Source organism: Astyanax mexicanus, chromosome 19 (genome assembly GCF_023375975.1).
Source record: "Astyanax mexicanus isolate ESR-SI-001 chromosome 19, AstMex3_surface, whole genome shotgun sequence".
NCBI lineage: Eukaryota > Metazoa > Chordata > Actinopteri > Characiformes > Acestrorhamphidae > Astyanax > Astyanax mexicanus.
In genome coordinates, this window is record NC_064426.1 from 29755298 (window position 1) to 29778386 (window position 23089).

The window sequence follows — 23089 nt, forward strand, 5'->3', positions numbered from 1 at the left end:
GATACTATTTATATTCTGACGCCAATACAGAATACTGATGCTAATCCAATGTTTTATACTGCATTTCTGATAGACAACAAATCAAATCATTTACACAATCAAAACAGATCACCATTCAAATTCAAATTCGGTTTTTAACTTTTATTTGCACGTACTGAACAACCATTTTATAATTATATGATTTTTAAACCATGTACAATTTGTAAAACGCAATCCTCATCTCAAGACATGCCATAAAGTATCTTAAATAAATTAAATGAGCTGTAAGGCCCGATGTGGGTATGTACAAATTGCCTGGGCAAATAACTGAGAACGCATACAAACCTACAGTATATACATGTGGACAAAGCGAACAGTCAACAGAGTGCTCAATAACTTAATCATACACTGTGCAGAATCAAATGCTAAGGGGGGCAGAATATAAAAGCTAAAAGTGCTCCAAAACGTGTGGTGGTTTCAAAGTGCTGGTATACAAACACTCTCTTAAAAAATAAAGGTTCTATAAACTGTTCTTTATGGGATTCCACAAAAAAAAACCCAATCAGATTTGGTTATACGAGTTGGAACGAACTACGCAAACAATAGAGATATACAGCTCTGGAAAAAAAATGAGACCATTTAAAAATTATTTCTTAGATAGTTTCTTAGATTTTACTAAAATTAAACACCTCGGGAATATAATCAAGGGGGAGATGGATGATCACAAGCTATCAAACCAAACTGAACCGGCTTACATTTTTTGGGAGAAATGTTGTCTTTAGTTTATAGAATAAAACAACAATACTCATTTTACTCAAACATATACCTATAAATAGCAAAATCAGAGAAACTGATTCAGAAAGTGGTCTCTTAATTTTTTTCCAGAGCTGAATATTGCACCTTTAAAGAACACTCTTTATGCATTTTCTATTATAAGCAACTTGCCATTCTATGACATCATTCAAAGGACCATTTATAGCACCTTTTCTTTTAAGGAATGCACATGAGCTGAAATGAAAAACGTGGAAAACAAAAGGAGCACTGTGAGGAATATACAGCCCGACATTCAGCTCGAGAGAGTGACGCCAAACAAACAACGAATGTCAAACCCACCAGCGAAACCGAAAAAATAGCACATGAGACAGAGATGAGGTTCACACAGCCACTTACAGTTCATCAACCGATATACTTCAAGTGACAACGGTCACATTGCACCAAAAACAATTTACAATTGAACCAAAGAATAGAAAAAAAAATGTATCTTTTCCCTCCTACACAACAATTACCATTGTAAGGATGGACAGATGGCTGGACACATGGACGTAAACGTGTACTATTACTGTAGATAGTGGTTAATAGAATTTTTGTAGCGCACTGTATTCTAAAGATTGCATTATATCCCCTTTTTAAAACTGTCTAAAGCCAATACAACTGAAAAGATACACCAGTGACCATCCAGGTGAGGTGAAGCAGCTACAAGACAGAGAGAAAAGCTTGTTAGTATCATTAGTCAATAGGATGGGTCACTTATTAAGAGAGTTATTAATTTTATATTAATTTTAAAGACCCGACTTCACAACATTTTTGGTTAGCCATCCACTGTCCTTATACAGTACTGCATACAGTACCCCAATAATAACAACAACAACAGCTGGTACTCTGCAGCCTAGATCCAAAACCACATATACGGAATAATTCAGTCAATTCAGGCTATGAAAAGGATCCATATGTATACTGTGTGTGAAGGACTGGACAATAGTTCAGTATCAGTATATGTATTGCGATATAAACGGTATCAATTGTACGATTTTTGCGATATTTTAATATACATTGTCTATAGCAGCTGTCAATGGCTGGTGTTCTTTACAGGGAGCACTACAAATAAACTGGATACTTTTTCACATTTTTTTTTACGTAACGACGTAAAAAAAAAGGGATTTATTGTTTTATTGTTCACAGAATACATTAATTTTTGGCCATATTGTCCAGCCCTAACACATCTCTGATCCTTTCCATGACGCCTGCTTTTGTACACGTGTGTACACACCTCCTCAAGTATATTTCTGTTATAAGACAAAATCCCTTTTTTAAACATTTTCTAAAGCAATATTTTTTATTGTGCAACACATTAGAAAGAACAAAAAAACAAAAACAAAACAAAATATAAATAAAAAAAAAAAATGAAAAGAAGAAGAAGAGCAGCGGTCCATCTGGGCCCTTTGTCATTTAGCTGGTTTTAGGTAACAAGGGAAAAAAAAGAAAAAAAAAATGGCAAAAGGAAAGTGAGAAATGCAGAGACCTCTACAGAACAGAACTGGGCCCAACCAACACAAATGTGCTACCATGCCCGACATGAACCTGTCAGACACACGTACACACGTGAGGCACATCGTTTCTGCTGCCCAGCCTCTTTCTCTCTCTCTTTTGTTCTCGCTCTCGATCGGTCTCTCTCCCTCTCTCACACACACAGTCACACAGTCATGCACACAGAGCGGCAGGGTTTTCAAATGTCCTTCCGTTTATTTCCATGGTGTCTGGTTTCCATGTTGGTTGGTGTGGATGCAGCAGATGGATCTCTCACACGCTGAGGGGAAGCATGCCAGGAGGAGACACGGTTCGAGGGGATGCCATGGCGGTCAGGGCACCGGGGTCTAGGCCATTCACGGTCCTGCACACAAACACACAGCACATGAACCAATCAATATAAAACAGGGTTCTAGCACCATTTTAAAAGTCTAATTTAATGCATTTTTACACCCTTTTAAGACCTCAATAAATGCAATTTAAGAAATTGAGAACCACAGTTGTAAAATGCAGCTTAAAATTGTGTTATTATTTATTATAGTCTTAGTCAAGACTTATTTTGACGAGACACTTTATCATGTACTGCTCTAATTCCACAGTCATGCTGCTATAGCAAACTTGCACTCTGGACTTCATGTTGCTGCTGCTACCTGTCTACTCTACCTTTATTTATTTTTATTTTTTTGGGGGTATTTATCTTTATCTATTTTGTTTATTCTATTTTTTATTGTATTCTTTTATTTGTTATCTTATTTTATCTATATATCTATTTTAAAAACAGCTCTTGGGTGTAAACTGGATCTTGAGATCACAATTTCGTTCCACCTCATGTATCACGTGATGCGAATGACAATAGATCTCCTTGAATCCTTGAATTTTGACCTTTCAGTTAGCTAGCTCACCGCCAATGTTAGTATGTTAGCATATTAGCTAGCTCTCAGCTAACGTTAGTTATCTCCACAGCAATGTAGCTAAAACGCTGCTGATGATAGCATGTTAGCTAGCTTGCAGCTTATGTTAGCTAGCCCGCCGCTTACCTTTGTTCTCTCCTTGGTAACGTAGCTAACACGCCGGTAATGTTAGTATGCTAGCTAACTCTGCGCTAATGTTAGTATGTTAGCTAGCTCTCTGTTAAACTTAGTTCTCTCCCTGGTAACATTAGCTAGTTCGTCACTAACGTTAGTACGTTAGCTAGCTAATGTTAGTATGTTATCTAGCTTGCTGCTAACATTAGCTAGAGCTCTTTCCCAGGTAACCTAGCTAGCTTGCAGCTAACGTTTTTGGAAAATTAAAGGATTTTAAGTGCGCCTTACAGTGTAAAAAAAAAAAAAAAAAGTGTAAATCAATAAAGATGACTTTAACGTGTGTTGCTTGTATTACTCAAAGTTTTTATCGTTTGGTGGTCCTGGTTACCTTTATTTCCCTTTAGAATAGTGGGTGCAACTATCTTGAATCGTTGATGAGTGTATGATGATGATGATGAGTGTATGATATCAGACATACTGCTAGAACAAACCCACAAGGCTCCAGCTCTGAGCTAATGAGGTAAGAGTTGGAACTCACGCTTTGTCGAAGTATGTCGTGTGGAGGGAGTGAGAGAATTTGGTGGCGTTGCTGTTGATCAGGTTGCCATTTCCTGTACTGTAGTTTTTCCTCGCTGCCTGATCCTTGGCAAAGTTCCTACATGCTGCCAGCTTGGACTCCAGAGCCTGGGAAAGTGCAGAAATGCACACATGCGATTACTCCTGCCTACTGTGCGGACACCTGGCTTTTCTTTACAGCTCAGTGTAATGAAGAGAGAGGCACACAGTGGAATGTAAACAATGTGCATGCTTCAACGTGACGGAAAAAACTAGGAAAAATAAATAAATATTTACCCCAACTTTCCGTAAAAGATCACCAACAATATTGAGGGCAGAGATCCTGGCCGACGGGGTGAGCGGAGAGCTTCCACAACCGTTTGTCAATACTGAAACACAACAAACAAAAAAAGATAAGAAAAAATAAAAAAAAAAGTTTATCACAATATTACACAGACATGCCAAAAGCATACATAATAATATACTATACATAATCAACATACCTTTCTGACTCATAAAAGGATGTTCTATAGTCTTCCCCACTGGTGTAGCTGGGAGGGACAGGGAGGCCTGAACAGCCGTGTCCATTTTGTCTGTGTCCAGCGTCGGAGAGCTGGGTGCAGACATTCTGGTGACATCTGTTGTCCTTTCCCGCACGGCCAGCTCTTGTCTTAAGTCTTTAAAAAAAAAAAAAAGAGTTAATAGTTAAGCATAACCTCAGATAATACAGATCCAGTATTTAGCAGCACTACAGACAGAAGATCTATAAACTGCACTTTACCTCTGGCTTCGTCCTTCAGCCTCTGCACAGACACCAGCAACGACTCCTTCTCATCCAGCTCGCTCTCCAGGAAAGCATTCCTCTCGATGGCCTGGTTCAGCCGCTGCTCAAAGTCCTCTAGAGAGGTTATAGTCGCCCTGCGTTAGACAAAAAACGCATGAGTCAATGACAAAGATTTTCAATAGGGTAACTGCAAAATATTAAAACTTAAAAAAAATTAAAAATGATTAAGCGTATCATTTGCAATTGTTCAAACATTAAGAATGCTCTTCACTCTTATATTCAGATTACTTTTTTTAGATTAACTGATTGCAGTTTTTTTTTTATTTAGGCAAATTGGATGAGCCATTTAAAAATGTAATTTGGTGCAACCATAATTTATCTTAAAAACAATGAATTCCATTAAACATGCTTAACCTTATTTTTCTCACACAATCTCAGTAATGTTTTTATTATAAAAGTGTTTGCATTACATAATTGTAGAGTTGTCAATAATGTCAAAAAGGATTTATAAAATGTACTGCTATTATGGGTTGAACCACATTATATTTTGACACCTTAAAAATTACTAAAATGTCATTAACTTACATTTTACGTAAAAAAAAAAAATATATATAGATTATAAATAGAAAGATATAGGAGAGGTTCGACATATCTCTGTCCAATGAAAAACATGCATCTCCAAAACAGCAAGAGAGATATAGTCAATGTAAATAGTTTATTTCAGGTAATGTTTGGAGAATTTCTACTTTTTCCATTTTCTATTACATTTAATTCAGATTGTGTGCTCAAATTATGTTGAAAAATATTACATAAATGGAGATACTTGTTTTTTTAATGGACAGTGACGATACATCTCATCATTTTACACACTTAATTCTTTTTTTATCTGAAAATAATACAGTCGGACAGTTGTCCTGTCATTGACCTGTACATACAGGGTTGCATTAGTAGAAGCTGTCTTGTGAAGACTTAAGACAAGTTGCTGTCTTGACAGAAGACATCAACACTTATTGTGTCTCTACTTAAGAAAAGTACAGACTTTAAAAAGAAAGGACACAAAAGAAAAAAGAGTGCTGAAACAGCCAGTTGTGTACCTCTTGGCTCTTTCCAGGTCGTCATTGGCCTGCTCCAGCTCCCTGACATATTTGTGCAGCTGCTCCTTGATGCAGCGTGTCTGACCCAGGTCGTCCTCCAGCACAGAGATCTGCTTGTAGCTCTGTGCGTACTGCTGCTCCAGTTTCTCCTGCAAATCCCAGCCAAACACACACGAGAGCAAGACTTAGACTGCTGGCTGCCATTTGAAAGCACATGAGAATGTACTGTAAAGAGGGGTTAATAGGGATCTGGCAACCTAGACAAGTATTCTCAGCCAACTAACCTGCTTTCTTTTCTTAGTTTTATTTTTTCCCCACATCCCCTAAATCAATTTAGTGTTTTGTCGCAATACGTCTGACCCCGGTAAAAAGGTGCTCAAACTAATAATCTATGAAGCAAAAAAATTAGCACCCATATGTACATGACTTGTTTAGGCTACATTATGTCAAAAAATATGCAAAAAATGTGGATTTGAGTGCTGAACATCATAAAACACAATAGGTTTGCTGCACAGTTGAACAATCAGAAAAATCTGTGCTATTCCCCACTTACCTAAATACCTTCTTGAGCGCCTCCATACTTGAGAAAAGCTAAATCGAATGTTATATTATTATATAACTTGTTTAACAAAAGATAGGTGCCGGAAACAAACGAGGCGCATTTAAATGGGTAAAAATAAACCTGTCCAAATAAGGCTTAAGATAGGTTTAAGTATCAGCCATAATCAGGTAGCGTGTGAAAGTTTTTTTAAGCCAAGCTATAAGTTTTCTATTTTCTTCTACTTGATCCCTGACATCCAATTACAGTGCACTAAAGGATTACCTCTTTTTAGAGACTGTGTACTAGGCTTGCAGCCAGAATATACTGTTGGCCTATTCTTTTTCCAAAGCTGAGCTCAGGTACCATTTTACTTATTTCCTTTTAGGATGAAATAGTACTTAAAGGATTCTTTATATATATATAAAAAGGGATTTTAGATATGAATTCAGTTATATCCACTTATATGAAAACAAAACGCACAACCACAAGCACTACATACCTTCAAGTTGTCCACCTCACACTTCAGTCTCTGGTTCTCGGCCTGCAGGTCTCGGATGCGGTGCTCCGCCTGGCCCAGCTGGGCCTCCAGCTCGGCTTCCAGCTCACGACTGCCTTCTTGGAACTCCTGCAGCTCCTCCTGAGCATCATGGTAACTGCAGAGAGACACACAAATCCAAATCAGACACACTCAATACCCTGGAGGCAACACTGTGGCCCAGGCCATCTGGGACTTCATGTATTTAGCACTTTGACTACTGCACGCAAAACCAAACGCAGACAGACACAAAAGGAGGGGCACATGGTAATTTTGGTTCTGACAGCTGTTCCTACTGTGAATAATGAATTACAAATTACTCGTAGTCAGAGTCAGACCCAGTTCAGAGGGAAGGAGGGAGAGCTGATTAGTCACAGGGTAATACCCAACCCCACACCAACCCAAACAAGAAAACAGTTCAAATTAGTGATTGCTGCTGCTGTTATTTGCTCTAAAAGAGTGAAAGAGTGCACAGTCCTCATGTCAGGTCAACATGCCGGGTCAGAAAAAGCGCAGTCACGTAAAAAAAAAAAAATCACAGAATTAGCTGAATGTGCGGACGCAGTACGTGTCCAGTTGGTACACAGGCCTGCTGTTCTCTGTGACCCCCGAAGAGGTCGGAGTGAGAGGTCACAAAATGTGAATAAGGCAAGACTGGGGGAGGGGGTGTGACCTAGTGGGTGGCAAAAAAATTACCGGTACCTAAGTAATCTCACTGTATCAATAAATTAAACTTCTGGGTCAAACACAGTAAAATTAAACTTTTGTCCGAAAGCTGAATACTAAATATAGAATGTATATTTTTGTGCTAGTTGGCCATTTTTTTTATAATTTTTTGTTTTTCTATTTTACAATTTAAAAAAAAAATAAAAATAAAAATAGACAAAACCACAATTTTGAAACATTTACTGAACAACACAAAATGCATTTAACTTACCATTCCATTTTAATCACGAATATCATGAATCAACAGCTTTTTAAATCATTAATTTACCTCAGAAATGCTTTTTAAATAATTAATTTACATCAGAACTGCTTTTTAATAATTAATTTACCTCGGAACTGCTTTTTAAACCATTAATTTACCTCATTAATGTTTTTTAAATAAATAATTTACCTCAGAAATGCTTTTTAAATCATGAATTCACATCAGAACTGCATCATAACCATAAGTTAATCTCTGCACTGCTGTTCTATCACGAATTCACCATAGCAGTGCTATTTAAGTCACATGTATTTACCATTTACACAAGTGAAACGCAGAAAGATTTTTTTAAATCATGGATTTCCCTCAGAACTGCTTTTTAAATCATATTTTTACTTAACTTAAAATACTATCTCAGCTAATGTTACGATTGTAGCCCTGTACAGCATGATAAGGGATTTTGGACTGACGCTGAAAATCCTAAAATTATAGGAAACACTGCAGTATGATTTTAAATAAATTAGTCATTGTTCTGTATAAATTCTTCGGTCTTTTCCCTTATTCCATTTTCAGGCGACTAATTTTGGTTGTGCAATATTTAAGGCGTCCCTACTCACAGATGGTCTACACTACATAATAAACAGTTTTGGGAGTTTTCAGTCTCAAGTAGATCATGTGAACCAAATGTGTAAGGAAGGGATTTTTTCCTTCTTGGTTTTAGCTTGTGAACACGATCAGGAGATGCCTCGAGTCTGCACATTCCTGTCACAGCAGACTCATGGTATAACCCTCCTCAGCACAAATGGAAGTCAACAGGAAACAGCACAAGACTAAAACCTCACACTGATTTCCTACTATAACTTTGGTTCCTCATCAGCCTCATCTACATGCACCATTATAGTAACATACACTATGGTAAAGGCCTGAGATATATGGCCTGTCGCAGTGCAGAACTGCTGGGTAAGTGGCAAGAAAAACTTTAAACAGTAAAAACATTTAAAAACAATATTTTATATTGTGGCAGAACTCATCTTAATTTACAGCCAGCCATTTCCAATAAAACTGGGGGCATGCAGTATGTTTGGCACATTTGTGATTGCGGTGTTATTTTTCCCCCCATTGGTGGATGTTTTCCTTCTTCCTTAGCAGGACATTCCTGGGGTTTTAACACTTCCTGTGCTCCACCAGCGCTCAGAGGTGACAGACCTTTGAGGGTTTCAGCACATGATGAGAAGAAGTGTGTTTAAGGCCATTTCAAAACTGAACACAAGCCAGCAGCAGCTGACCTTAGACAGCCTGTCTGACCCAATACTAGTGCCAACTGCAACAGGGCACCAGCCACTCTCTACTAGGTCAGAGTTTCTTAAGGTCTTAAGGCTTAAGGAAAAGTGATGCTTCGCAGTGAAAGTGATTTAAACTTCTACAATCATTAAAGGAGAAATTCACCTCTGTTCTTTCCCAGCATTCAGAAATACAGTGCTTTTAGCCTATGCTCCCAACAGGTTTACAATGCTAGCAATGGGGTAGTCATAGCTCTCAAAATTAACTCATGCATGAGTTCAAGCTGTTGCTGAAATTGCCTCTATTATATTCATGCATTTCCACAGAATTGATTTAGCAATTTGTTACCCTATTCTAAGTATTCATTTGTCAACTTATCGTGACTCAATTTTAAAACAGCAACGCCTGGATAACTACTAGGATGTTGTGTTTACTGTATAAACAGTGTTTTTAATAATCTACATGTGCACTTTCAAAGCTCTCAGGGCCCATTTTTAAATGTCAGGACCTTCAGAATTCTCCCAATGAAGTTTGAAGCTACTTTTAGCTTGTTAATGGTGTAAAAATAGTGATTTCTTGGAATGGGCAATGCTATGCCCCTTTCGCTAGCATTGTACGCCCTTTGGGAGCATCGGCTTAGAGCTCTGTATTACACAATGCTGGGAGAAAACAGAGGTTGTACTCGTTATCAAGTTTTACTCCAACTTTTACACAAATTTCTCCTTTAAGGTCCATCCAGAGTTCAAAACAATTTAAAGGCATGTACACAAAATTATTTTTTAATTATTTACTACAGCTAATAGTCCAATCAAAGCCAATCTCTAGAATACTCAAGGATTACACAACAGCTTATCAAAGGTTAATGAAAATGGCTATGCACTGCTCTTTCAGAAATCAGCCTGATGTATTTTTGCTTATTAACATGTGATGGATGTCGTCTGGGTGGGACAAAGATATCCGGCCTGATTAGGTGGGCACTGCTTGTCCTGTGTGGGATCTCAGAAATGACTGCAAACATAACTCTCACATAACTGTAGTGGATAAAAACATGACCTGTTTGGCATTCTTCTGCTGAAAGTTTTACAATTGTACATACTTTTTTTTTTAAAAGGTATCAGTCTATCTTTTTTTCATTCATTTTAAAATGTCTAGTTGTGGTCTCAGTGCAGTGCAGTTTAGCCACTGACCTAGTCTTAGAGTCTCTGTAAAACGCCAATTCCACCAGAGATCCTATGTAAACCTAGTTACTTACACACAGAGGTGGGTAGTCCAGGTCCAGAAAGGGTTTTGTGGGCTGAGCCACAGCAGAGATACTCAGGCAGGGCAGATTTTTACTTTCTGGACCTGGACTACCCACCTCTGCTTACACAAGATGGCTAGCTAGCTAAGTAACTAGTGTAAACAGAACTGTTCTAAAAATACACTTACCTTAATCTAACTCAATTGTACCTGTTTCTAGTGCTGTTAGCTCCTATCTGACAAGACTGTGTCGCTGCCCAGCTTCAGCTCTGCCTGTGGGCGGTCGCGAACCATGAATACTAATTCATGGGTTGATGTAGACACGGTGCTTTTTCAGATCGATTCGTTTTTTTGAATATTTTCTTTTACCAACTACTGCTGACAATAGAGGTTGAGTTTTTTTTTTTTCATGTGCAGCATGTATATACCACTCAAAAAGATGTAATGTATTTCACAAAGAACAAGAATAAGTGGATTTTAGTGGAAGGACACCTTTAAATGTTTGCATGGAAACCTCGCTGAAGCAATAGCGAATGAAAGAGAGAGACAGTGAAAGCGAGAGAGACAGTGACACAAAGTGAGAGGGAGACAGAAATAGCTACTACAGGTAACATAAGGTTTGTAAGATAAAACCTTGGTGTTCTGCCAGAATGCCAAACATGACCAAAATCATCACATCTAGCTTTACTTCCTTTCAAATTACACAAGCTTTTAAAATACACCCCCCCGGGGCTTAAATATTCCTCGGCAGAACATGAGAAAAGGGCACAGAACACAATAGCAGGTCATATGACACTTCTAGAATGACATAACTCCATTTGTGTTTACAGTCAAAAACTGTGTGCGGTCATACAGGTCTTTATTTAACCCTTTTCATGTGGAAACACTACGCACACTTGCATACACACTGACGCTGAATAACATCACACACAATGTCTTTGCTAGAGTCAACAATGTTCAAAAGCACAGCATTTGTTTTGTTTCTTTTTGTTCAATACAAAGTTACCATGCATGGTAAAACCCCAGATCTTCCCCATGTATATGTTACATCCTATAGATATATGGGTCATTAAAGCTCATTTATAGATCAGTTGGACATTCACTGGAATGATTTTAGACTATTTCTTTTTAGGGACAGCCACTGCCAACAGCACAGTCATCACAAAGACAAGCTAATCCTTACAAAGAACAGTAAAGCACACTAAATTAAAAAAAGGATAAAGTAGCAAAGTTTAAGCCACTATCGACCTAATCAAGTACATGCATTATTCACAGTAGTCATTAAAAAACAAATACAGGCAAACAAGTATATGCCTACCTTTTCTTGTACTTGAGAGACAAATTCTTCCAGTATTCGATTTCCTCGTCTTTTGAGGTGAATTTTGGCATCATCTCTGTGTCCATGTCAGATATCTGTAGGGAGAAAAAAGATACGTCATACACTTTTCGCTGACAAAGCCAGAAAGTATGTCCCTAATTAACCCACCCTACTGATTTACAACAGCCAGCACAGGGTGAATGTCCTCATCTGGCCTGAGTACAGAGTCTTCTTGGTTCATTTAAATTCAGAACAGAACAACTGTCTGTTTTTTATTGTTTTTTTAGACACGTAAAGCACAGATATGTATTAAAATAGGGCTGCATGATTCTGACAAAAATGGATATTGCAATATTCTTTTCCTGTGTGTATGTATATATATATATATATATATATATATATATATATATATATATATATATATATATATATATATATATATATATATATATATATATATATATATATATATAGTGAAACTAATGTTAACCTTAACATTCTTTAATCATCCAACATGTCACAATATAAATGATTCCCTCCGTTCAAGTGAAATAAATGATATTACCCAGTAGGGGTGGGCAATATGGCTCTAAAATAAGATCACGATATTTCATGGTATTTTCATGATAACGATACTTTTGGCTATATGAAAAAACGCTGAATTAGAAAAAATATTTAGAATTTTATTATTGCATCCAATTATGATATGGCTAACTGAGATATTTAAAAAAATTATTTTATCAGATTTGTGACAGAAGTCATTGATCCAGAATGTCATGATACTAGTAATGCACTCCATATATTTCCAAATATCCAGGATTAAAGTAAAGTAAATGATACTGGACAGATATAGTCTGTCTCTAGTAGATATATAATGGGGAATGAGAACAGTGTAAATTTTTCTTTTGCTAGAAACGGCAAAAAAAATTATACTCTGATGTGATAATTAGTTAATTATGGGTGGACACGATATTTCAGGGTATAATATCGCTCACGATATTAAAATTTTTGGGCGATATTATCACGTACGATACAATATAGCACACCCCTATTACCCAGATATAATCTCTAACTCTCTGATAGAGAACAGTAGATTTTCCTTTTGTATCCACTGCATACGCCCACACTGCGATGACGATGTTCAAACTATAAGTTGTGCAACATTTTTTTAAGTAATTTTTAAAAATATTTGACTTTGGACTGCAAACACACAGAATACCAATATCAGCTTATCTCTATACTGTAGACTCTCACAGGGAACTTCACAAAACTTCAGTGTTTAGAATTGGCTCAGGGTTCATAAAATATTTCTCTGGCTGCTAATGGACTCCTCATTAACATTCTTCACCACATCTGCATGACGGGTTGGGAACACGCACAAAAAAAAAACAAGCGAGTTTCTGCATGATTCTACTTTATGCACTAGAATGCTCTAAACCTACAGAGCTGAGGACACAAGCAAAAATCAGTGATCATCAACAGCAGGCCTGTCATGATAATTACACTATCGACTTATCGTACAATAATCGTCATGTCATCTATTGTGTTTTATTTGTATGTTTGTTTACATATATAACAGTGAACAGTATTTTAGACAGTCGAATAATGCTTCAACACCTGCAATTACATACACACACAAACACAAAATAAACATTCTGTTGTCTTTAAAAGGGCATAACTGCTTTGTTACGCTATTCTATTATCATTATGTCAATGACATTTAAATGGTCTTAAAAAAACAACAAAATCCTTAATTGTAAAAATGTCTATGACAACATACCAACCACAAAAAAATAATAATATTGTGACAGGCCTATTTATTTCATCATTAATTGCACATTTTGTACAGGCAAAAAAGTCACCCAATAGCTACCAAAGACTACAAAAAACAGCATCTATGAATAATGTGTTGATGGTGCTGCAGCCAATATGACCCCCCTGGGGTGGGGTGGTTCATCAAACATCCTGACCTCACTAATGCTTGTCAATTTGTCAATGAATGCAATCAAATCCTCAGTTCAAAACCTATTGGAATGATTTTCCTGAAAGTTCATTCTTCAGTGGCCTTTGACATGTTAATACGTCTGTTAGCATCAGTATGCTGTGTTTTATAGTAAATACAGCCAAAATATGCTGCAATTTTAATGTCCCAGGTTAGACTTTTAGCCGTTCCAGTTAATACATTGCATTATATCAGGGTTCTTGCACCATTTTAAATTAAATTAATAGTCAAATATAACGTTTAAGACCTTTTTAAGACCTCAATAAATATAATTTATGAGCCAAAAAATGTAGTCATAATTTCTTTGGTAGAAAATATATATATTTTTTTATTGTATTGGAAATCAAAACTTAATGTTACCTGTTAACTAGCTCTCTGTTAACCTTAGTTCTCTCCCTGGTAATGTTGGATTGCTCACTGCTAATGTTGATATGTTAGCTAGCTCACCGCTAATGTTAGCTAGTTCTCCGCTCATCTTTGTTCTCTCCCCGGTAATGTTGGATAGCTCACTGCTAATGTTGATATGTTAGCTAGCTCACCGCTAATGTTAGCTAGTTCTCCGCTCATCTTTGTTCTCTCCCCGGTAATGTTGGATAGCTCACTGCTAATGTTGATGTTAGCTAGCTCACAGCTAATGTTGATATGTTAGCTAGCTCTCCGCTAACCTTAGTTTTCTTCCCAGATTAGATTTACTGTAAACCTCTGTGTTTTCCCAACGGAATTAAACGCACTGTCTGAAAATGTAATACCTACACCAAATTTACAGTAAATCTGAAACCTTAATTACCCGGATTATATATTTGAGATATTTTAACACTTTTTAAAGGCCTGTGAGAACCCTGTATACAATATTCTGTGTATCCAAACACTATGTAAATTTGTCCATAGATAGAAGTTGGACAGTATTGTGTGTATGACTGATATAATGAGGCACAAATAGACAGAAGTGTAAAAACTGCAAAACTGTATAAAACAAATGCTTTTACTGCTGGTAATGCGTGCTAGTTGTGGGGGTGTTCAAATTGAAATGTCCTATTAATACTAGCAAAACCCAACTTCTTAGTTCAAATAAACCACAGCATTTCTACCTTACTGCCTTTTAAGACAGACTTTTAAAAAGGTCTTAAGCTGAGAGTCTGGATCTTGTTCTATGCCTACAGCTCTGGCTAACACATGGGCTAATAAAGGCCCATCAATCCTTGAGAAAAATGTGGCACATATGTTTTCTGACTTTACAAGTAGGCCTGAGTGTAGCAGCACCTCCATATAAACCAAAATGCACCATCTTCAAGGGACACTAAAAATTAGCCAAGAATGATTCATACACCAAATCTAAATGATTACTTTAGCCTGTCAGAAGAGCTATGCTTGCAAATGCTACCAAGACACTGCAGAGTGACTGTCACCATAAACACAGTGCAGCTGAACACACAGCATGGCACAGCCTTCGTTTCCAAAACACATTAGACAGGCAAAGCAATTAATCCAGAAATAGAAACCACTGAATTTCTAAAAGGAACAGGCAGGATTCTTTCCCTTTCCTCGTGACTGCTTCAAACTTTCCAGCCTTTGGTTTTGGTTTGTTATAATAATATGAAAAATAATCTGTACTATAGAGACTAAATCAAAGTAAAAAATAATAAGAACATATAAGGATCCAGATAGTTTTCTGTTACATCAATCATTTCGGTTAGTCTAAAGATAAGTGTTTTTAAATTCCACTCAGTTCCAGACCTATTAGTATTATGACATATGTAAATGTTGATTTACTAAGGATTTTTAATCAAAAAGGGACCCAATCTGGGTAGGGTTGTGTGTGGCATGACGCCGATAAAATGATACAGGTCACAATATGGCGGTTACAATTCAATATATTGTGATTCTGTGAAACCTGCAAAAACCCATGTTTGGTTTGGTTCGATGCTGATACATATTAATAAAATCCAGACACTGTCTGCTACTAGATCCTCTGCGATCAGACTGACAGAGTAATGCAATATGCAATATGTTTCCAGAGAGGAAATCCAATAAAATGCAGACAGATCTTAACACAGCAGTCCAGCTTTACATTTACATGACATTAAATAAATAGGCCTAATAAATAAATCCATACCTGTAGATAAAGATCTGATTTTAATAATTTCATGCTATTATGCATCAACACATATGACACCTATGCATTCGAAACATAAGGTTAGGCTCTGGCAGCACTGGGAATATTTTGCATCCTTGGTTGCACCTCATGTTTTGTTTTTTATTAGTCTGTAGTAGGAATGCACCAAGCGAAAATTTCTGTTCCACCACCAAATAAATTAGGTAGCCAAAATGTATGTTTGTTTTGCTTTTTAAATAAAAGTAAATTACAAAATTACAATTGAAAAGTATTTCTTGAACACTGATAAAAAAGAAAATCCAGCAGATATATCAAACAAGACACAATGTGTCTTTAAATAAATGAGTGGTGTATATATTATTCTATTTTTTATAGTTGTTTGCTATGGTGGTATTTTGTAATTTCCATTACTGGCTTTCACGAATCTTCCAGCCAGAACCTTACAACATTAAATGAAGAGGATAAGGACAATGAAGCTTTATTACAGCCCTCAGACAAGTCCTTTGTGGTGCCAGCTGTCCTTTACCACAACAATTCTCTCTTGTTTTACATTTTCAACGGCTGCTTTTGGCTCATCGTTTCAGGGAACAACCCCAAAATATGAAATGAAAATATCAAAAATATTAAATATTTAAATACTTTTAGTGTGTCCAAATGCCGGACAAGGAACATGGCTACAATATTAAATCGAAAATAACAGCAATATCCAGTCCTGACATCTCTGTAGCCAGTTTTACTACAAATTTACCTAAAATTCAGTTTTACTTCAGGGTCTTTTTTCTGGTTCGCTGAGAGCAGAAGGCCTACTCAGGAAAGGAAAGTGGGAAGTTGCTGTTCACTTTTCTCTAGATTCGCTCATCCGCTTCTCAGTCAGTGACTGTGCTGGAGAAGGGGGGGCTTTCTGAGGAAAGGCCAGATTCTTTGGCTATTACATGATTTCCTGGAACACAACCCAACGACAACACAGCAGACACTGGCTGCATCCTGAGGCTGAGCCGTCAGAGGAGGAGACCTCTGTCTGCGTTCAAAAATAGCATTTCTAAAAGAGCTTGAAAATATACTCAACTCATAAACACACTGACCTGTAGTGGTTTAAATTTAAAAATATATTTATCTAACCAGGGTTCACTGCTGTTTACTGCAGCTAAGAAGTTAAACAGCTCGAAGGACCGACAAAGATTAACAACAACCCACCCTGAAGCAAATCTTTAAAAAAGAAAAATCTTTAGAGGAGCTGATCCCAGACTCTGTTTAAATCGTCATTACATTTGTGAGCAGATGTATGTGAGCGTTTAGCTAGCTACTTAAAACTGATGACAGCAGTGATACAAATCTAAACTCAGTTGTTTTAAGTAGCAGAATCTCTTATTTCAGAGATCAGCTATAGATGTTCACTAGTAATAAAATAATCAGAACTACAGATCTATGAATCTATTCTGACAAGTCATATTACCAGAACCAGTTTGCTATTTATAGATATGTTTAAGCAAAATTAACATTGTTGTTTTATTCTATAAACAACAGACGTTTCTCCCAAATTCCAAATAAAAATATTGTCTATTAGAGCATTTATTTATTTGCAGAAAATGAGAAATGGCTGAAAAAAAATATGCAGATCTTTTAGACCTCAAATAATAAAATTAAAACAAGTTCATATTCGGAAAATTTTAAGAGCTTAAAAATCAATATTTGGTGGAATAACCCTGGTTTTTAATCACATCACAGTTTAGTTCCTCCACCAGTCTTACACACCGCTTTTGGATAACTTTATGCCACTCCTGGTGCAAACATTCAAGCAGTTCAGCTTGGTTTGTTGTCGTGTGATCGCCCATCTTCCTATTGATTATATATCAGACGATTTCAATTTGTTAAATTTAAAGATTCATAATTTTTAAGTGGTCTCTCATTTTTTTTCAAAGTTGTTTATATAGACACACACACACATTACAACTACTCAAAAAACTGAAATGGCATTTTCTACCACAAAAAATGTATATGAATATTTACTAGTAAAACGTAATTATAAATATTTACTAGCTAAAATGTAATTATGGCTAAGAGAGATTGAAATTACATGAAAATCAGTGGGAACACGTGACTACAGCTAAAAACAAAATAGCTAACGCTATTCTGTAACTAACGTTATATTCTATAGCTATTCTAAATCTGACATTATTACTAGTAGCCAAATTCTTAATAGCTGCTATATGAAGTAACTATACAAGTAAAACCTGCATCATGGAAATCCTAAATTTGCGTTTTTAACCAGTAAAATTCGAGAAAACGTTATAAAAAGGTTTATATTAACCTGTGTTTGATTCTATCGAGCTAACGGTGGACTAGCTTTAGATTTACTTACAGTCAACGCCTAGCTAACCTAACAGTTAACGTTACCCCAGCTAGGTTAACGTTATTCTGACATTTAATTAACATAGCTAGCTAAACAGCTAACTGCCTCGCTGATCCACAATAAACGCCATACAGTGTCAGTAACAACAAAAATGTGCCAAAACAGCTACACAACTAAACACTGAATAATAATAATATTAGCTAAGCTAAGCTACATGTTGAGCGCTTGACAGGTCAAACAGACGCCCAGTGAAGGAGATCTTCAACCGGGCCGAGCTAGCCGGCTGATCCGCTCAGCAGCTCGGTTAGCATACGAGCTAAAATCAACCCAGCGTTTAAACGTACAAAACAAATACAAGCTAAACATCACAACTAACCTCTTATATCATTAATAAATCTTATGATTTACCTCAACATGCCCAGTCCGCGAAGCCAGTCAGCTCCCTGTGCCTAAATCCTGAGCTCTTCGCCCGGCCGACTCGCCTCCTACTGACCAACAGCGACGCCTGACTCTCGAATGAATCGTTCTTATAAACCGGTTCTTTTCAGTAAGCCCACCGAGATGATTCATAAGATTCGAGTGATTCGAATTATTTTGCTGGGGCTAGTAATCGTAAGAAGTTTATGATAGTAATAGGCAGAATATTTATTAAAAATAAATAAATAAATACATAATTTCTAAAAATATATAATTTCTAAAATATAATCTGTATATCGTCACTGTCCAATAAGAAAAATGTATCTCCAAAACAGCTTTAGAGGAGAGAGAAAAAACCTTCTAAAATTTCAATGGAAAAAAATAGTTTATTTCAAGTCATTTTAAAGTATTTGTATTGGTCCGTTCATCAACAAAAACAGAGATACTTGTTTTTCATTGGACATCGACGATTGGACGAGTTGATCTTAATATTGCCCATTATGTTTTAAATAAAATTAGTGTACAAAAATACAGTGTTTCTCTTTGTTTTTTTAACAGGATAACTGCTTTGTTATGCTATTCTATTATATTAGTTATTTGTCTTATATTTACATTATATTATATTAATGGACCAAAATTCCAATATTATTGTTGAAGTGTAATGGGCTCGTCATTATAAAGAGGCGCTGACCTTACCAGTATCGGAGAAGGCATGTGCTAGTCTTCACCCTCCTGGTGTTCATACGTCGTATGAAGGCAAATTTCATAACTTATATTTTAACTTTTATTTTTTAGAAATCAGGATAACACTAGTTATATGGAACGTAATACATTTAACTAAAGCATTTAAAGTGTGAAAATGGTTGTAACAGAGCTATAGAAACTAAAAATACATGTTAAAAAAGCTAGTTTTATTTCCAGTACTAATACAGCCCTTTAAGATTCTGTAAATAAGGTGAGATGAACAAACATACTTAACCTGGCGAGTCTGAACTAAATTATTTAGTTATAACGCAGCCTACTACCCGCCACATGAACAACATGAATCGATTCATTGAAGCGGACATTTAGAATGAATACATGAATCGGTTCGCGTCACTGAACCAACTGAATCAAACTCCCATGGCTACAGTCGAAGCGCCAACGCGGCTCGAGAGAGAGGAGGAGGAGGCATGATTTCCGGTAAGATGACGATTTTACGCAATGACATCACTACTGACGAGATTTCCGTCAGAGATGTCTCATCGCAGACATACTTCTCATTTTTCATAAAAAATTATGTTTTTTTAACATAGAAAACACTATGGAAGCCCATTTCCGCCACCTGAAGAAAAAAAACGTTCTCAACTAAGTCATAATTATGAGATAGAAAAGTCATAATTATGGGATAGTAAGTCATAATTATGAGATAGTAAGTCATAATCATGGGCGTGGTAGTGGGGGGAAAAGTGGACCTGACTACCCAGGGCCCGAGTAGGGAGAGGGGCCCATGAAAATCCTGATTTTTTTTTCGCTCACTTTCCTTTGTTTACTGGCATGGATAGGGGCCCATTAACATAGAGGGTGTACAGGGCCCAGAATTTGCTGCTACGCCCCTGGTCATAATTATGAGATACTAAGTCATAATTATGAGATACTAAGTCATAATTATGAGATAGTAAGTCAACTCATAATTATGACTTTCTATCTCATAATTATGACTTAGTATCTCATAATTATGACTTTCTATCTCATAATTATGACTTAGTATCTCATAATTATGACTTTTTATCTCATAATTATGACTTACTATCTCATAATTATGACTTAGTATCTCATAATTATGACTTACTATCTCATAATTATGACTTACTATCCCATAATTATGACTTAGTTGAGGACGTTTTTTTTCTTCAGGTGGCGGAAATGGGCTTCCATAAAACACAGCACATTTAAAAAAAGACCCTCATGATTTTACAGTGTCTCTCTAATTTGAGGCCTGTTGTAACAAAACAAAGGGGATGGATGGTAATATATGCCTATATTTTCATCAGTGATGTCAGTAACGCGTTACTCTAATCTGACCCCTTATTTAAGTCACTGTGCGTTACTCTCTCTCTCTCTCTCCACATCATCTCCTCCACACACACACACACACACACACACACAAACACACCGCTCCCTTACCCATTCCCCCTCCGCTCTTCCCCAATCACACGCGTCTCGCTTTCTCCCCTGTCTCTCTCTCTCGCGCTCGGCGTGTCTTTAGTTTCCGTCCGTTTTCGTTTTTCGCCAGTTCTCGGCGCAGTTTTTTGCGGCCGCGTCCCAATTCACTAGCCAGGGCAGCGGTCTGCCACAAATTTGATTGGCAGAGGAGAGCATTTAAAGATTTTACACCACACGTGATTGGAAGTTCACTGCGCGTATACCGTAAAGACAAGAAAAGTTCCGGTGCTTTAAATGAACACTGTCAGAATTAAATCCTTCTCAGTAGTTGGGTCCGGTATGGGTCCGTATTGGACAACGTCTGGGTCCGGACCCGGACCCCAGTCTGCAAATATGTGATCCCTGGTCTAGACCATATACACGGCTCTGTTTTATAAAACCACTCCTTGCTGCCCTGCAGAGAACAACAAGTTCAGTGTTCAGTTTTACAGTGTTAAATATGTCAGGTCAAGAAAGACTTTCTTAATTTTATATATTTTTTATAAAAACAAGTATTTATGTTTAGTAAAATCAAGAAAGACCATATTTTATTTTTTATTAAAAAAAATATTTATGTTAATTTTTTTATTTTTATACAAAAAAACGTATTTTTTTTAGGAAATCGTTCAACTTAATAGAGATAAATTGTTGCTGTTAAAAATGCATTTTCCAATAAAGGGAATATTGGCAAAACTGGTTATAATGTTTATGTTAAGGCTGCGGGAGGTGGTGTCTGCAGCTGCTGAAAGTAACTAATAAAGTAACTTGTAAAGTAACTTAGTTACTTTTAAAATCAAGTAATCCATAAAGTAACTAAGTTACTTTTTAAAGGAGTAATCAGTAATCAGTAATCGGATTACTTTTTCAAAGTAACTATACCATCACTGATTTTCATACACAGTAAATACAGCAGTTTCATATTGTATTAAGCAGGCCAAGTAAAAAAAAACTACATTTACTGACATTATTATGAGAAGATACATTCATTATGCATTGTAGAATAATAGCAAAGTCATTCAAACTATGAAGGAAAAATATTTAATTGTTTAGCAAACGAAAATGAAAAATGAAAAAATGAACAAAACAAAATATGTTTTATATTTTAAATTCTACAAATTAGAACCTCTTGCTTAGATGACTTTAGCTTTGCACATCTTGTCTGGATTTTCTCATTCAACTTTATGAAGTAGAGTCACCTGGAATTCAGGCTTTCAGTTAACAGCTGTGCTGAATTCATCAAGAGTTAATTACTTCAATTTCTTTTCTCTTAATGTGTTTGAGAGCATCAGTTGTAAAGCTGTGATGAGATAGAGTTAGTATACAGTAAATAAATAAATAGCCCTATTTGAGTAATGTTCTTATTTATATTATGGCAAGAACTACTCAACTAAGTAAAGAAAAAAGAGACATTTCTGAACATTTCGAAAACTTTAAAAAGGATCCTCAAGTGCAGTCAATAAGAAAATAACACTCTTCAGGAAAATGTATTATTGCGTGTGATTCTCATTAATAGCAGTAAGCTAACTCAGACACAAGAGGGCGCCTCAGTCTACAGCTGTTCTAATAAAGAAGACAAAAAAGGTGGAGGATGCATTTGATCATATTTATTCATGATAGTGTACATTTAATCATACATAATAATTAACATTTATGGCATTTGGCTGACACCTTTATCCAGAACAATATCTACCTATTTTTTTTTTTCACAGGTAGGCTAATACAAGATTAGTTAACTTATCTTGACATAGAGTCTTATCAGTTTAATGTGAAGTGCTTACCTGGCCAGGTAACCAAAGTCCAGTCTGCCATAGAGAAGGTGGTGTTGTTACCCATAACACTACACCAGCATTGTAAACATAAACAACAACAACAACAACAACAATAGCAATCACAATAATAACAATAGCCTGCTTAGAGAAATCCAAAACTAGTAAAGCTACCAATAGGCTTTGGTGATTTTGTAATAGTGTCCAGAAATCTGTAACAATTTACAACAATTTGGCAAAAATATATATTTTAATTTAAGAAATTAAATTATTTAATTGAATTCAAAATATTTCAAGATCTTTGAAAGTGCAGAAACTGGCTCTCATCAGGACCGCTCCAATAAAGGAAGAGCAAGAGTTTCTTATGTTGCACAATAGATGTTACGTGCTCCTCACTCTAATGATCATGACTTTACTTAAAGATGGCCACACCCGGAGATGTAGGTTACACTACGGGTTGTATAGTGGTTTTTAATAAACTTCTTTTGCACATTTAAAGTGCTTAATGCCTCATTTCAAATGTCAGGGCTCTCCAGATTCTATCAATGAGGTGTGGAGCTACTTTAATCCTGGATATCAGTGTAACAAGACATGTATCTGCAGGGGCAAAATATGCACCGTTAAAACCCATTTTAGCCTTTCTGTACAAACTGCACAAAATTTGTGGATCTCGGAAA

The 23089-nt window shown here is 36.3% G+C and overlaps 1 protein-coding gene across 1 annotated transcript; it reads right to left on the reverse strand.

Annotated features, from left to right (window-relative positions):
- Positions 1-126: 126 nt before the first annotated feature.
- ndel1b (nudE neurodevelopment protein 1-like 1b) lies at positions 127-18570 on the reverse strand. Its single transcript, XM_022673527.2, has 9 exons — positions 18454-18570; positions 11581-11675; positions 6782-6935; positions 5742-5890; positions 4645-4781; positions 4367-4540; positions 4161-4252; positions 3847-3992; positions 127-2647 (listed from the first exon to the last, which is right to left on the reverse strand). The coding sequence occupies exons 2-9, from the start codon at positions 11664-11666 to the stop codon at positions 2557-2559; spliced, it is 1029 nt and encodes a 342-aa protein (XP_022529248.1). The 5' UTR covers positions 11667-11675; positions 18454-18570; the 3' UTR covers positions 127-2556.
- Between the last annotated feature and the right edge of the window lie 4519 nt (positions 18571-23089).